This window comes from Solea senegalensis, linkage group LG2 (genome assembly GCF_019176455.1).
Source record: "Solea senegalensis isolate Sse05_10M linkage group LG2, IFAPA_SoseM_1, whole genome shotgun sequence".
Classification (NCBI taxonomy): domain Eukaryota; kingdom Metazoa; phylum Chordata; class Actinopteri; order Pleuronectiformes; family Soleidae; genus Solea; species Solea senegalensis.
In genome coordinates, this window is record NC_058022.1 from 1,936,840 (window position 1) to 1,950,414 (window position 13,575).

The 13,575-nt window shown below is 39.1% G+C and overlaps 1 protein-coding gene across 1 annotated transcript; it reads left to right on the plus strand.

Moving 5' to 3' along the window:
• The first annotated feature begins 1,110 nt into the window (after positions 1–1,110).
• Positions 1,111–13,385, plus strand: stam2 (signal transducing adaptor molecule (SH3 domain and ITAM motif) 2). Its single transcript, XM_044019396.1, has 14 exons — positions 1,111–1,280; positions 4,012–4,096; positions 4,813–4,888; positions 5,596–5,691; positions 5,807–5,953; positions 7,094–7,160; positions 8,041–8,239; positions 8,978–9,072; positions 9,171–9,253; positions 9,630–9,717; positions 9,903–9,957; positions 10,703–10,844; positions 11,970–12,136; positions 13,046–13,385. Exons 1-14 carry the CDS (start codon positions 1,241–1,243, stop codon positions 13,266–13,268), a joined length of 1,563 nt encoding a protein of 520 aa, XP_043875331.1. The 5' UTR covers positions 1,111–1,240; the 3' UTR covers positions 13,269–13,385.
• The last annotated feature ends 190 nt before the right edge of the window (positions 13,386–13,575 follow it).

The following is a 13,575-nucleotide window of genomic DNA, read 5'->3' on the forward strand; positions in this document are numbered from 1 at the left end:
TTCCGCAGTTCCGCCTTCGCATTTTTACTCTTCTGTCACGTTTAAAACATAACGTTTGGGATTTTTAATGTTTTTGATTGAAAAACAAAGTATTTTAAATGTATATTTGCAAGTTAATACATTTTAAGTGGTCTTATCTATGGGTGTCGCCGATTTTAATAGCGCACGTAGGGCTTGAATTATCTTGCCGTACATTTTTAATCTTTGGCAATCCTCTGACTCAAAAGAGACATTCTTTGAGAACGGCGCCCTCTAAAGGACACCTCCTGTACTACATACATAACACTCAAAACAGTAACCTCTGACTTTTGTCATATATCTGTTCTTTTTACCCCTATATATTATATTATTTTTATCTGAATACTTGGAGGTTAGAAACTGCTCCCTTAAAACCGAATTCAACTAATGAAATACTGTATATTAACATTAAACACATTAAAATGTATTTACATACACACATTTTTTGGTGTTTCTTAAATGTGAGAATTATAATACATCATATCTACCATATATTTGGTCATTGGCACAGGATGAATAATTGTTTATGCTTTAAAAAAAAAGACTTACAAATCTACCTAAATCTCTCATAGGAAATGTATGTTTTTCACCACATGGGGGGAAAAGAATGCACACCCAAGGCATAATTATGAGATGCTAAGTCGTATTTATGAGACACTGTGTAATTATGAGATGCTAAGACATAATAATTAGTTACTAAGTCATAATAAGTCAGAATTATGAGATACTGAGTCATATTTATGAGATACTAAGGCATAAATATGAGTTACTACATAATAAGTTACAATTATGAGATGCTAAATAGCACATTTGCACGTTTCTATTCCCACCACTAAATGTCAGTATTTCACTGGTAAAAAAAAAAAAACACACACACAATTGTCAGTGTTGTGTAGAATGTTTTCGTGAAATCACGTAAACGTGATGCATTTCCAATGTTTAAAGAATCAACCAGATAATTCAAAGCATCAAAAAAAATGATATCTATATGTATATGTATATCTTTATATATGAATGTGTATATATATATATATATTCACCTGTTTGCCTGTTCTGACTTTGAAGATTAACGTTCAGGCATATTTGAGGGCATCTACGTTTCCGGAAGAGCAACTGGTGCAGGTTTAATGGACAAGGAAGAGGTATTTGTTTAGGTTTAGCCTTCGTCTGCGGAGCAAAAACACTCACATTTCCACATATATCGCGTCTTGAAATCGTCGCCATGCCTTTATTTGCCCAAAACCCGTTTGAACAAGTAGTTGGTAAGTGTTTTTATCCCCGCTCTGTGGTGGTTTTTGTGTGTTTCATGGGGGAGTTAACGGCAGGGCTAGCACAACTTGGGAGCTAGCGTTAGCTTAGCGTCAGTGCTTTAGTTTAGTCATCACAGGCAACGACAAACGTCCACATGTCTCTCTTTATTTCCCCTGTAAACTCATAGGCTGTCAATAACGTCCATCGCGTTAATCGATCACGTAGTTGTTTGTTCATAAAGATCGATTGCTTTGTGGTGTAACGTTAAAGGGTTATCACATAAACAGTGACTAGTTAAAGCGCAGGATCGCCTGATCTCACATCACGTCCTGTCATTAAAGAAAACACGAGATGTGCGATGACGTCGTTGGATTATCGCGATGACGAAATAACCAGCGATAAATAACGGACCACTTAAATGTACAGTGTTTATGTACATTTAAGTGTTTTGCTTTGGTTTTTGTTGCTAACAAAGATCAACACAGTGAGAAGACCATGTCTACACTGAAAAAATGAAATTATTTCCATACCAAAAACATAGTTTTATTGTAAAATGTAACATTTGAATGCCTCGCTTACATGTTTTGGTTTTTTGCTACGTTGAAGAAACACTTCCTTTAGTTTCCTGAATTGTTGAAATAAATCAATCAGAATCTGGTTTTATTGCCAATTATTTTTGGATTTATTGCCTTAATAAAGCAACACATAGTTGCCATTATGAAAGAAAACAATAAAATATAGAAAAACAGGGTTTGGGGAAACAAAACTAGCTCAATGAACAGTTTACGTTGAATTAATACAATATTCAGTTATTTATTATTTTCCTTATTATTAACATGTGTATCTTTGTGATTTTTGTCTTTATAACAGCCGATGCATATTAATCGTTTGGATATTTTTTGTAAATTTGAATTCCATCAGTAAAGATTACGGTCAGTTTAGATAACTCTGAGAAAAGCTCTGGAAAAATGAGGCAAATGGTCATTGCAGAAAACCTATAACTTATTCAGATTACAGATTTATTTATTTTTGAGGATAATAAAAATAGCTAGTTTGTGGTTAACTCATTGGCTGCCAGTCATTTTCAGAGCAGTGGTCGAAATTGACATCGATAGCAGTCAATGGCAGCCAATGAGTTTAAATAAACACAGTATTAAGATGCTAATTAAATCTTAAAATCTTGGTAGAATAATGAAATTAGGGTTGCAACTATTGATTATTCTCATAATCCATTAATCTGTTGATTATTTTCTTGTTTAATGGATTAGTTGTTGAAAAATGATTGAGTTTTAGTGATTTCTTTGTTTTTGGAGCAAAGAAACTAGAAAATGTTCACGTTTAAGAAGTTGAAGAATCAGAGAACTTATTTTAGATTAAAAAAACAAAAACAATTATCTAAATAGTTGGCCAATAACTTAGTTATGTGTTAATCATCGATTCATAGATTACAGGCAGTAATCAAACATTGTCCAGTTCCAATTGTCATTACTGCTGATGATGATTTGTCTTGTTTTTTGTTTGTTTTTCTTTTCTTTCTGAAGGTTGTGTAACATTCAAAAATGTGGATGTTGTTAATATTTTACGTTTAACTTGCAGTACATTTTTTGCAGGCCTTGAAAAAACAAAAGAAGACACTTTCTTGAATGTGTAGAATCTGCCTTGTCATTTCTGACGTAAAGTCCGTCCTCCCTCACAGTTATGCCATGCAAATTTGGTGGGCCACGTCCCTCTGTGGTGGCTCTGTCCATGAAACACTACCAACTATTCACAACAATAGAAGTTTCTCAGTCACGACGACGAGTCTTATGACGGGGAAATGTTTCCTGAAATCATTTCCTGCAGTGAACTTGAATTCATCTGACACAGAGACGAGCATCTTAGAATTTATACATTACACCAACATACGTGACATGTGCAGATTATTCAAAACTGGCAAATATTGGCCCGATTAATCAGTTGGTCTGATTTAATCTGCTGAGTGTCGTATTGGCTCATACCTGAGGATCATAGTGGACAAGTATCGTATTAACTCTTACTTGAGTCATATTGGCGTTTGCTTGAGTATTGTTTAGGATGAGTATAGTACTCGCTCTTACCTGAATATTGTATCGTACTGCTTGAGTATCGTACTGGCTGAGTATCGTACTGGCTGAGTAACGTACTGCTATAGCTCGTACTCGCTTGAGTATCGGCTCGTATGTATCGTACTGAGTATATCGGCATGCATCGGCTGAGTATCGCACGGCTGGCTCGTACTGGCTGAGCGGCGGCGGCTCGCTGTCGGCGCTGGCATCGGTACCGGCTGAGTATCGCTGGCTGAGGCTGGCGTGCTGGCTGAGTATCGTACTGGTGTATCTGGCTGAGCGGGAGTATCGTACTCGTGGGCATACTGGCTGAGTATCGGCTTGAGATTAGAGGTGGTACTGCTTGAGTATCGTACTCGCTCATCGTAGATTATCGTACTGGCTCGTAGATTATCGTACTGGCTGAGTATCGTACTGCTTGAGTATCGTACTGCTTGAGTATCGTACTGCTTGATTATCGTACTGGCTCATACCTCTAATACGGATGCTGTTCAGTTTGCTTACTGCACAGTGTTTTCTTGTTGTTTCACTGGAGAAAACCTGCAGATTTCCTGTAATATTTTTCACATCTTTCAGCTTTAAGCTCAGTCTTTGTTACAACTCATACTCTTGTGTTTGAAAACATTCTCACACAACCACATGTCTGACACATTTCCAGAGAAGGCAACCAATGAAACCAACACGACAGACGACTGGGGGCTGATCATGGACATCTGCGACAAGATTGGGACGACGCCCAATGGGTGAGCTTGACAACAAAATAAAAATAATAGAATAAAGCATTTTCATTTACGAGTAACCGCAGGAACAAGAGGAGCAGTGTTGCTGCTGCTGCTGCTGCTGCTGCTGCTATTTCTGTTGGAAGTGCAGCACGTTTGCATGTCACTTTGAATTTATGAAAATAATCCACATAGCAACAGTTCTTAAGACTCACAGTGTTAATCTGGCTTTTCACCCAATCTCCATATATTCATCTACTTCTTATGCTGTGTTATTTTAGGGATATTTTACATACTTGTTATGTTTCTATTATGTTTCAATCCCTATTTTATTTGTTATATTAATCTAATGATCTAGTTTTCTGTCCTGCTCATAATCGCTGAAAAAGACTTACACAGATTATTTTAAATTCTAGTGTTATTTATTCTTTTTATTGGACTTTTATTATTATTAATATTTTGAGTTACTGTACGCTGCTGGTCCTGATGACACGTTTTGTTTTATTTTTCACGTTGTTTTTCTTAGTTTTTATTGTTATATTACTTTTTTTTTGTTTTACCTTAATTTTTTAATTTAACTTTTACAAACTCAGCCTCTCGTGTTTCTCATTTATAAACTCGACTTTTTTGTGCAAAATTATGTGTGTTTGTTTACATTTTATCCTTATGAAAACATGATAATTACACGTTTGACTGAGTGACTGATGCCTTAAACCCGTGTGTTTTCTCCTCTGCTGCAGACCAAAGGACTGTTTGAGAGCCATCATGAAGAGAGTCAATCACAAAGTGCCTCATGTTTCCATGCAGGCTCTCAACGTGAGTTTCTTCAGTTTTTCTTTTGAAACAAAGATGAAAAAAAGAACAACTTGATGTCAAAGTGCAACAGTCACAAGTTAATCCAACTGGAAACACGCACACCAAGCGTCCAGTGATGTGTGCAAATGGATTGATTTGCCAAATGAAGGTGAACAGTTCAGTAGAAACTGATTTAATATTCCCACATTGTCAGATTAGATTAGATTTTATTGATGTCACATGGGGTAAAAATCAACTTGTTCCCAGCAGCAAAAAAAAGAGTCAGAGAAGAAGACAAGAGACAAACTCACGGAGTAAAGTGGGAGTTAGAGTTTGAGGAGAATGAGAGCTGTTTCTCTGTTTCTCTGAGTCACAAGCCTCCGGCTCTATTTTTAGATTTCTCTTTATTTTCATCCACTCTGACGATTCTAAAGCTGTTGTCATCAGAATTATGTGAGATTACAGGAGATCTGCTCCTTATGGCTGCTCCAAATAATTATTGACATCATCATCCGTTCATCTGTTGTTTACTTTTGCACATTTGAGTTGGAGAGGAGTTTGTTTCATCATTGTATTTATTCGTTTATAAGCATTTAAACAATTTTGAATTGAAAAATTCTAAATCAGCACAGAGGATATTCACGTTTAAGAAGCCAAAAAATACTCAAACCAATGAATTAATTATGATAGAGTTGTTGGTGATTCTTCTTCTTCTCCTTCTCTCGCAGTTGCTCGGTGCTTGTGTTTCAAACTGTGGGAAAATCTTCCACTTGGAAATCTGCTCTAGAGAGTTTAACGGTGAAGTACGGAGCATCGTGACCCGGGTAATTCTGCTTTACCTCAGAATATTTACTGCAATATTACCACTAAAGTAAAGTTTCCCTCTGTACATGAACATGACAGTGTGTGTGTGTGTGTGTGTGTGTTTCCCCTTCACAGGCTCATCCTAAAGTGTGTGAGAAGTTAAAGGCTCTGTTGGTGGAGTGGGCAGACGATTTCCAGAAGGATCCACAGCTCAGTCTCATCGGTGCCACCATCCAGTGTCTGAAAGAGGAAGGCTTCACCTTCCCCTCCTCATCCTCGCAGGTTTGTTGAAGTAACCTGTGCACGATATTAGGGATGAGCCGATATGATACTATTGGACTGATATCGGTATCTGTAGATACTTTACTTTTTTGATATCGCTGTGTGTGTGTGTGTGTGCGCGATGCTGAGCTGTTGATGGTGTCGAGTGTGTGCGACCTGTTTTAATGAAGAGCAGGTGGCACAGGAGGCAGCAGGTATGATATTTAATCCCTGAGCAAATAGCAGCAGGCCGCGTGCGTCCCGCTGTGCTGAAGCTGCCGAGTGTTTACCCTCGGCTCGTATTCACGCTGAACTTAAAGGTCGTCTGTCGACGGGATTCAGCTTTATTTTTTTTTCATCGAACAAATACTCCGCGTGTCGCTGGCGTCGCATAAATAGCACATTCAGCTCTGTGAGCTACTTATAGATGGACTGACTGCGTCCCCGTTTAGACTCTGCTGTATTTAACGTGGTGTGCACATGAACCTAAAAACTGTTAGTGTGTTGAAAAGTGTGTGCGTTATTTTACCTGTGAGCTAATATGGTTCAGTATTTCCTCTGGGTCTTTAATTCACGTGAAACACAGTATTGTACCTTACTCTTTTACTCTCTGTTAACTATAATAATGGTAATATTATTACAAAGTCATTTCAGTATTTTTAAAATCAGATTTAGTATTTTTCTAGTCGCATATTGTTTGATTATTACCACTCATTTTCTAATGCTTACTTTAAGGCAGAATACATTAAAGCACCATTGATACTCAAGTAAACATTTCTTTTACACAATAATATCTACAGATAAATATGTGCAAAAATATCTGTATTTATAACGAAACCTACACGTGGGGGGAGTGGTATAAGAAATCGCACTACATCTGTCACCCAGTAGGTGGCGGGAAGAAGAAGTTGAAGGTCAAACAAGCACGATGGCGTCATGAAAAGAGCGCGACAAGCTCGGCTATGTCTGACCAACCTGTAGTTCCCGATATGGCCTACAGATGGCACTACTGTCAACCCAAACTGTTTCTTAACTTCGAGGCTCATGTATTTCTCTCTGTCTGTCTCTCTCACGTGATGTGTGCACGCACACACACACACACACACACACACACACACACACCGAGTGAATTGTGACCTTCTGTTTCTATATTGACCACAGGGGGCGCCCACAAAGGTCAGCACACCTGCTGCCAGCAAACCATCGGATGAAGATGACCTGGCCAAAGGTGAAGTGATGATGCATGAAACATTTATCTGCTTTATTATTGTTTTCTACCGACAAATACATTATTTTAAAGGCTGAGACCTCGTTGTTGTGAATTTAATTTAATAATTAACCTTTATTTTAGTCTCAACGAGATGAGAATGTCTTTGAAATGACATGACTTCGACATGTGGATGTGTCTCTGTACCCAGGGTCAGGAAGTAGCAGAGATTTGAGGATAAAAAAACAGAATTTCCTTCTCCTTCTTCTCCTTCTTCTAATAATTATAGATTCTAGCGGGCTGTACACTTAGAGGAAGGAAAAAGGCTACTTTCTGTACACAGTTTACAACTCTTCACCACAGTTCAAAGTTCTCTTATCGAGCTGGAAATCCCTAAAACTGCCCTTGAACTTTGACAGAAAGGTGCTTTTTAATCTCACTGTTTGTAGTTAACTTTACAAAGTCTGACTCCAAACATTGAGTTGTTTTCAGGGCAGCTAGATGCGAGCTACGCTAACCTGCTCGTCTGGTCACAGACTACAAAGCAGGTTTTTATGTAAAATAGCTCGGTTTGGACAAAAGGAAGTAGAAACATATACTCTTACTAAAACAGGATGGTCGTGCACTTGACTTTAAATATAATTTAAGTGTTTTTTGTTTTTTTTAAAGATCTTAAATCAGATCTGGAGAACCCTGTCAGTGCTGTGATAGAATAAATAAAGCATTATTTATAAAGAAATTATATAAAATGCCATAATATTTGGGTGAACACTGTTAACTGCTCTGACTCTTTATCTAAGGTTCATTATTGTCAGTTGTAAAATGCTGTCAAGTCTTTATATTTTATGCTTCCACGTATCCAGATGTTGCTTTTCTCTGATTTCTCTGTTCGCCTCTCCAGCCATCGAGCTCTCCTTACAGGAGCAGAAGCAGCAGGCAGAGTTGCGACCCCTGTCTGTGACCTCCGACCCCCCGAGCTACGCCAACAGCGGCGTGGCACCGGAGGCTCGGAAGGTGCGAGCGCTGTACGACTTTGAGGCGGCGGAAGACAACGAGTTGACCTTCAAATCTGGAGAAGTTATTCTGGTTTTGGACGACAGGTAAAAAATGTTTTCCACACATGCACACTATTTAATTATCTGTTAAACTATGAAAAGTTGATGAGTTAATGTGACTATTAGTAGCTAGGTTAACTCTTTCGTCTCGTATATGACTACATACGTAGATATGTGTATAAGGGCTGTAGCTAACGGTTACTTTTATAATATAATGTTCATAAAATGTCAGAAAATGTTCATATTCACATTTAAGAAGCTGAAAAGTTTCAGTTTTAAAATAAAAAGTTTTAATTATTTAAAAAAACAGAAAAAAACAACCTTAAACTGATGAAGCAATTATCATAAAAGTTGAATTTAATAATAGATTAAATGTTGCCATTGTGGCACTAATAAAGGATTATTTAATCCTAATCGATAATTGTTGCATGATGAATTTTACGAGGTTTCTTGAATGCATCATGACGCTTCTCTTCTACAGTAGAAACGTTGAATCGTTATCAAAATAGTTAATGATTAATTTAGTGAGTGATTAAATGTCCCCAGTAGTGGGACTAATAACAGATTACTTTATCTTACTCGATGACTTGCTGCAGCCCTAATGTGTGTTTAAGTAATGAGGTTTTTACGAGGTTTCTTGAATGCATCTTGAAGCTGCTAATCTAAACTCAACATGCTGTCAATCCTGCAAAAGTGTGTATTTATATTTGAATATTCTGACTTGAAATGAATTTTTACACACATCCATGTTTCTCTTTTGTTTTTTCACGGTTTTCTTCGCAGTGATCCAAACTGGTGGAAAGGAGAGAACCACAGAGGAGTCGGTCTTTTCCCCTCCAACTTTGTCACGACCAATCTGAACGCTGAACCGGAGACAGGTGCGGATTATTATCATCTCCTCACTGAATAAATGATTTCATCTGGAAGGAAATGAAAGTTTCTGAACGCTTGATCGACTTTTTTTACTTTGCTACAGTGACTTACGTCGAGAAGACGGAGACCCCTGAAGAGACGAGTCCAGAACCCAGAGCTGAGCCTGAGCCCGTCTTCATAGATGAGGTTTTTAAACTTAGATTATGATATTTTATTCATTTGCCGCGTTAAAAATGAACAGAAAATGACAGGAGAAGTAATGTACAGGGAAAGACACTGAGCCCAGTGGACGTGTTTGAAAGCCTCTACCTCCAAGCCTCTAACATCCAGTAAATCATAGTTTGCTTAAAACAGAGACAAGCTGATAATAACATAATGTGTGTCCTTATCAAGATAAAAGTGTGTGTATTTAATGTGGATAAACCGTGACAGTGGGATTATTCTTTTTCATTATTTTAAAATGTCTTTAAACTTCACCCTGTCTCAGACGTAGTTTACGTGAAAGTAAAATCACTCAAACCCTGAACTCCTCCTCCTCTTCCTCCTCTTCCTCCTGGTGCAGGAGAAGATGGACAGGACGTTGGCTCTGCTGCAGAACGCAGATCCTGCAGATCCGTCTCCTGACCCTGTGGAGCTGATCCAGCTGGAGGGTAAACACTTTAATGCTGGTTGTAAACTCTCTTAATCACTGCTGTTGCTGTTACTGCTGCTGTAACTGCTGCTGCTGTTACTGCTGCTACTGTTACTGCTGATGTCACTACTGCTGCTGTCGCTGCTGCTGCTGCTGTTATTGTATATATATATATAACTCCGTGTCTGTGTGCTTGTTGAACAGGTGCGTGTGAACAGATGAACCCGATGATTGATGAGAAGCTGGAGGAGATCGACAGGTACGATGTCGCTGACATGTGACGTACTTGAAGAGGACAGTTAGGGATTTCTGAAGTTTATCTGATAGTTCTACACAGACAGGAGACTGACAAAAACAACAGGCTTTAGCCAATAAACAAGTCTTTCCTCACAAGATCTACATTAGATTTATTTTCCAACTACTCTGATCAGCAGTAGAGTGAATACCAAGCTGATTTGTACCATTTTTAACCAGCATTGGTTGATTATTATTTATTATTTAGCCAGTTAGCATTTTTATTCTCTGACACTTGTATCTAGAAATCTTATGTCTTCAGCTGCCCTGGTTTATAAACTGGTAAGGCTTTGGCTAAAGAAAAACCACTAATTCTGATTTCAGGTATATTTTTAAATGATTAAAACACGTTTTCTGATTCTTCAGCTTTTTACTTGGATAGTTTCTAGTTTCTTTGCTCCATTTAACAAAAAAATCACTCAAACTGAATGGTCTTGGTTTGTGATTGAGAACATTTGTTTGGGATTTCCTGACGTTTTAGCGACCAAACAACTCTTGGATAATGGAGAAAAATAAGAGACGCATTCATCAATCACTGTAAAAATGAGCTGTTTGCAGCCTTTTCCGACATTAACCTCACACCAGAATTTATTGACAAAAACAGTCAAAGGAAATGAATTCAGTACTTTTCATTTGTCATTTTAAAAATATGTTTAAAGAGAACCTCTCCATATTACGTCTGTGTGTGTGTGTGTGTGTGTGTGTTGCAGGAAACACTCAGAGTTGTCGGAGTTGAACGTCAAAGTCCTGGAGGCTCTGGAGCTTTACAACAAGCTCATGAACGAGGCTCCGTTCTACACGTCGTACTCGAAGATGCAGCCGCAGTACCCGCCGCCGTCCGCAGCCATGCAGGTCAGAACACTTTAACAATGACTTTCATAATGTTCTATTTATGGCCAGGAATTAGATTTCTGTCAATGTTTGCAAACAAATATGATGCATAAAATATCCTTTTAATCATCCAAAGGCACAAAGAACGAGTGGATAAGCAGCTGCTGCTGTTTCATGATGAACTGATCAATGTCTCTACACGAGTAAAACATTGAATTATGAAGCAGAAGGAAATAGATCGAGGTCTTGGTTTTTTTGTTGTGCTTCTGAATCCGTTTTCCCTCCATTTGTGATTAATAGACACAAAAAGTCATTAATGAACATTATTGGAAAACGGATCATTTTCTGTGTTAAAGAGTTTGTTAGTTAAACACTGGAGAAATCCACCCACTGTGACTTTATATAATTGAGTGGTGGACACTGTGTCGACTGATTTTATTGATCACGTCATATGATAAATGAGGATGATAAGTGTAGATTGATTTAACCTTTAGTTTTGCTGTTGTGTTCATTCCATCGTATTTGTGTTTGCTGTAAATGTGAGCTTCTGTTTGCTCAGTTTACTTTTGAGGCCGCCTCCGTTCCCTTGGCTGCGGCCGCTCTCTCTCTCATGATTGATGTCGCCGTCTCTCCCTGGAGATTTAGAAAAATGTCCACACCACAGCCCTGCTCTCCTCTCTGTTCCCCAGACCTCATCAGATCGAGTTTTGTGCAGAGCTCAGTATAAACGCGAGTTCCTCCTCCACCTGCTGTGACACAGATTCTGAGCTCATCTTTGCGTTAAGATGGAAAATAGGGTGAAATGACTCCACTCGACTATAATAGACCTCAGAAGTTTGACCTAAGTGAAAAGTAAACGCAAACTTTCAGACAATTTCATGGTTATTTTCAGTGACATGACTCTCACAGCTGTGTTCAGAAGACAAATAATCCACTCACACTGGTCAAGAAAACAGTTTCATCCCGGGTTTGAACTGGTTTTAGAGCAGTGGGAATGGGTTTAGTCTGTGTTGTGTGCAAAACCTTAGTAAAACACACACATTTTCCAAAGTAAAAGATACAAAATATGACTTTTTGTTGTCCTGTTTAACCTTGTTCACCTGCTGATGTTGACGTTGTCTAATATTCCCTCTCTCGTGCGCTCAGGCTTACCTCGGACCAGCCGCCACCCCCTACATGCACACAGGGATGCCTCAGGTTCCTGCGGTGCAGCCGTATAATCTGCCCAGCGACCAGCCCGCTCCACTGCACTCACTGCCCCCAAATGTCTCGGCGCCACCCAACAGCCAAGCCGCCCAGACTCCTTACATGAGGTAAGAGAACGTCTCTGAAAACCAACCAACAACCACAAAGATCCGTGTGTGGATCAGAAAATCCTCACAGACCTCAGGACTCGTCCTGATTTCTCGTTATGCTACAAATGTTTTGCCGGTTAACTCAAACAAAACTCGCATGACTTGTTTGAATCTGTCTGTGAATGTCGGACAATCTGCACATGCAGCAAACGACCAATCACATTTGTAACAGCTGTACTTTCACAATAAGAGCAGCCTTTAACGTCACCAGTGGACGACTGCAACTTGAAAATGAGTGAATAAACACTGAGAAATGCTAAAGATAAAATGTTGAATACCATTAGACATCAGTGTGATCAGTTTAATGCATGTTTGACCCCTCTAAAGAATGCTTTACTCCAAATTGTAGCTTTTAAAAAAAGTGTTATTCCTCTCTATGCTGATGATTATTCAGGAAAATATTTGTACCATGAGTTTTTTTAAAAATACAATGTTATATGTTGCAAATATATCGCAGAAAAACACTAAATTGTTGCTTTTTTTAGTCATTATTCTTCTCTATGCAGACGACACTCTGCTTCACAATCACATCAATCATTCTGGAATGATTCAGTCTTTTAAAGTCGAGATTTTAAAGTTATCTTAAGTAGCAGTTTTTTTAATATCCTAATGTACTGCACTACAAATATATTGAAGAAAACAATAATTAGACCAAATCTGAGCTCTTTTATTGTCGTTCTTCTCTATGCTGATGATTCTCTGCTTCACAATCACAATTCTGCAAACAGTCTGGAATTAGAGGCGTGTGTCGTACGTTTAAATAATGATACACAGATGTGCTGAAAACACCATTTATCCACACGTTGACTGTCACTGAGTGTTTCCTGTGTGGTTTAAACATCACACGTCTGCTCTCTCTCTCCACAGCAGTGGCATGAACGCTCAGTACATGAGCCAGGCCGCGGGAGTCCCTTACCCCCCACAGGGGGGCGTGGCCATGGACATATCCACCTATCACAACTCTAACATGCATCCTGTGTCTTATCCAATGGCTGCTCCCCTTCACCAGGCTCCTCCCCCTCAGCAGCAGCAGCATCAGCAGCAGCATCAGCAGCAGCAGGCGGCGTATTATCAACAACCGCTGCTGTAAGAGTGAGCGGCGACAGCAGACCTGACACTAACGCTCACTTCTCATGTTTCACAGGCTCGTTCTGTTCGTACTCTGTGTGTGTCTGTGTGTCTGTGTGTCTGTGTGTGTCTGTGTGTCTGTGTGTGTGTGTGTGTGTGTGTGTGTGTGTGTGTGTGTGTGTGTGTGTGTGTATGTACACACCACAGTGTGGAAGTAACCGAGGTGTGTGTTGATGCCACAGGTCTGCTGTGTGTGTGTGTGTGTGAGAGAGCCTGAGCGTGGCGCGTGGTGCGTGGTGGGCAGGCGGGTGGGTTGTCGGATGGCAGGT

What these genes read in the sequence shown, in the direction of transcription:
- stam2 (XM_044019396.1), top strand. Translation starts at nt 1,241, where the DNA reads ATGCCTTTATTTGCCCAAAACCCGTTTGAACAAGTAGTTG. An exon ending in TCCCCTCCTCATCCTCGCAG is followed by an intron (nt 5,954 to 7,093) that starts GTTTGTTGAAGT and finishes TATTGACCACAG; the next exon opens with GGGGCGCCCACAAAGGTCAG. An exon ending in GCCCAGACTCCTTACATGAG is followed by an intron (nt 12,137 to 13,045) that starts GTAAGAGAACGT and finishes CTCTCTCCACAG; the next exon opens with CAGTGGCATGAACGCTCAGT.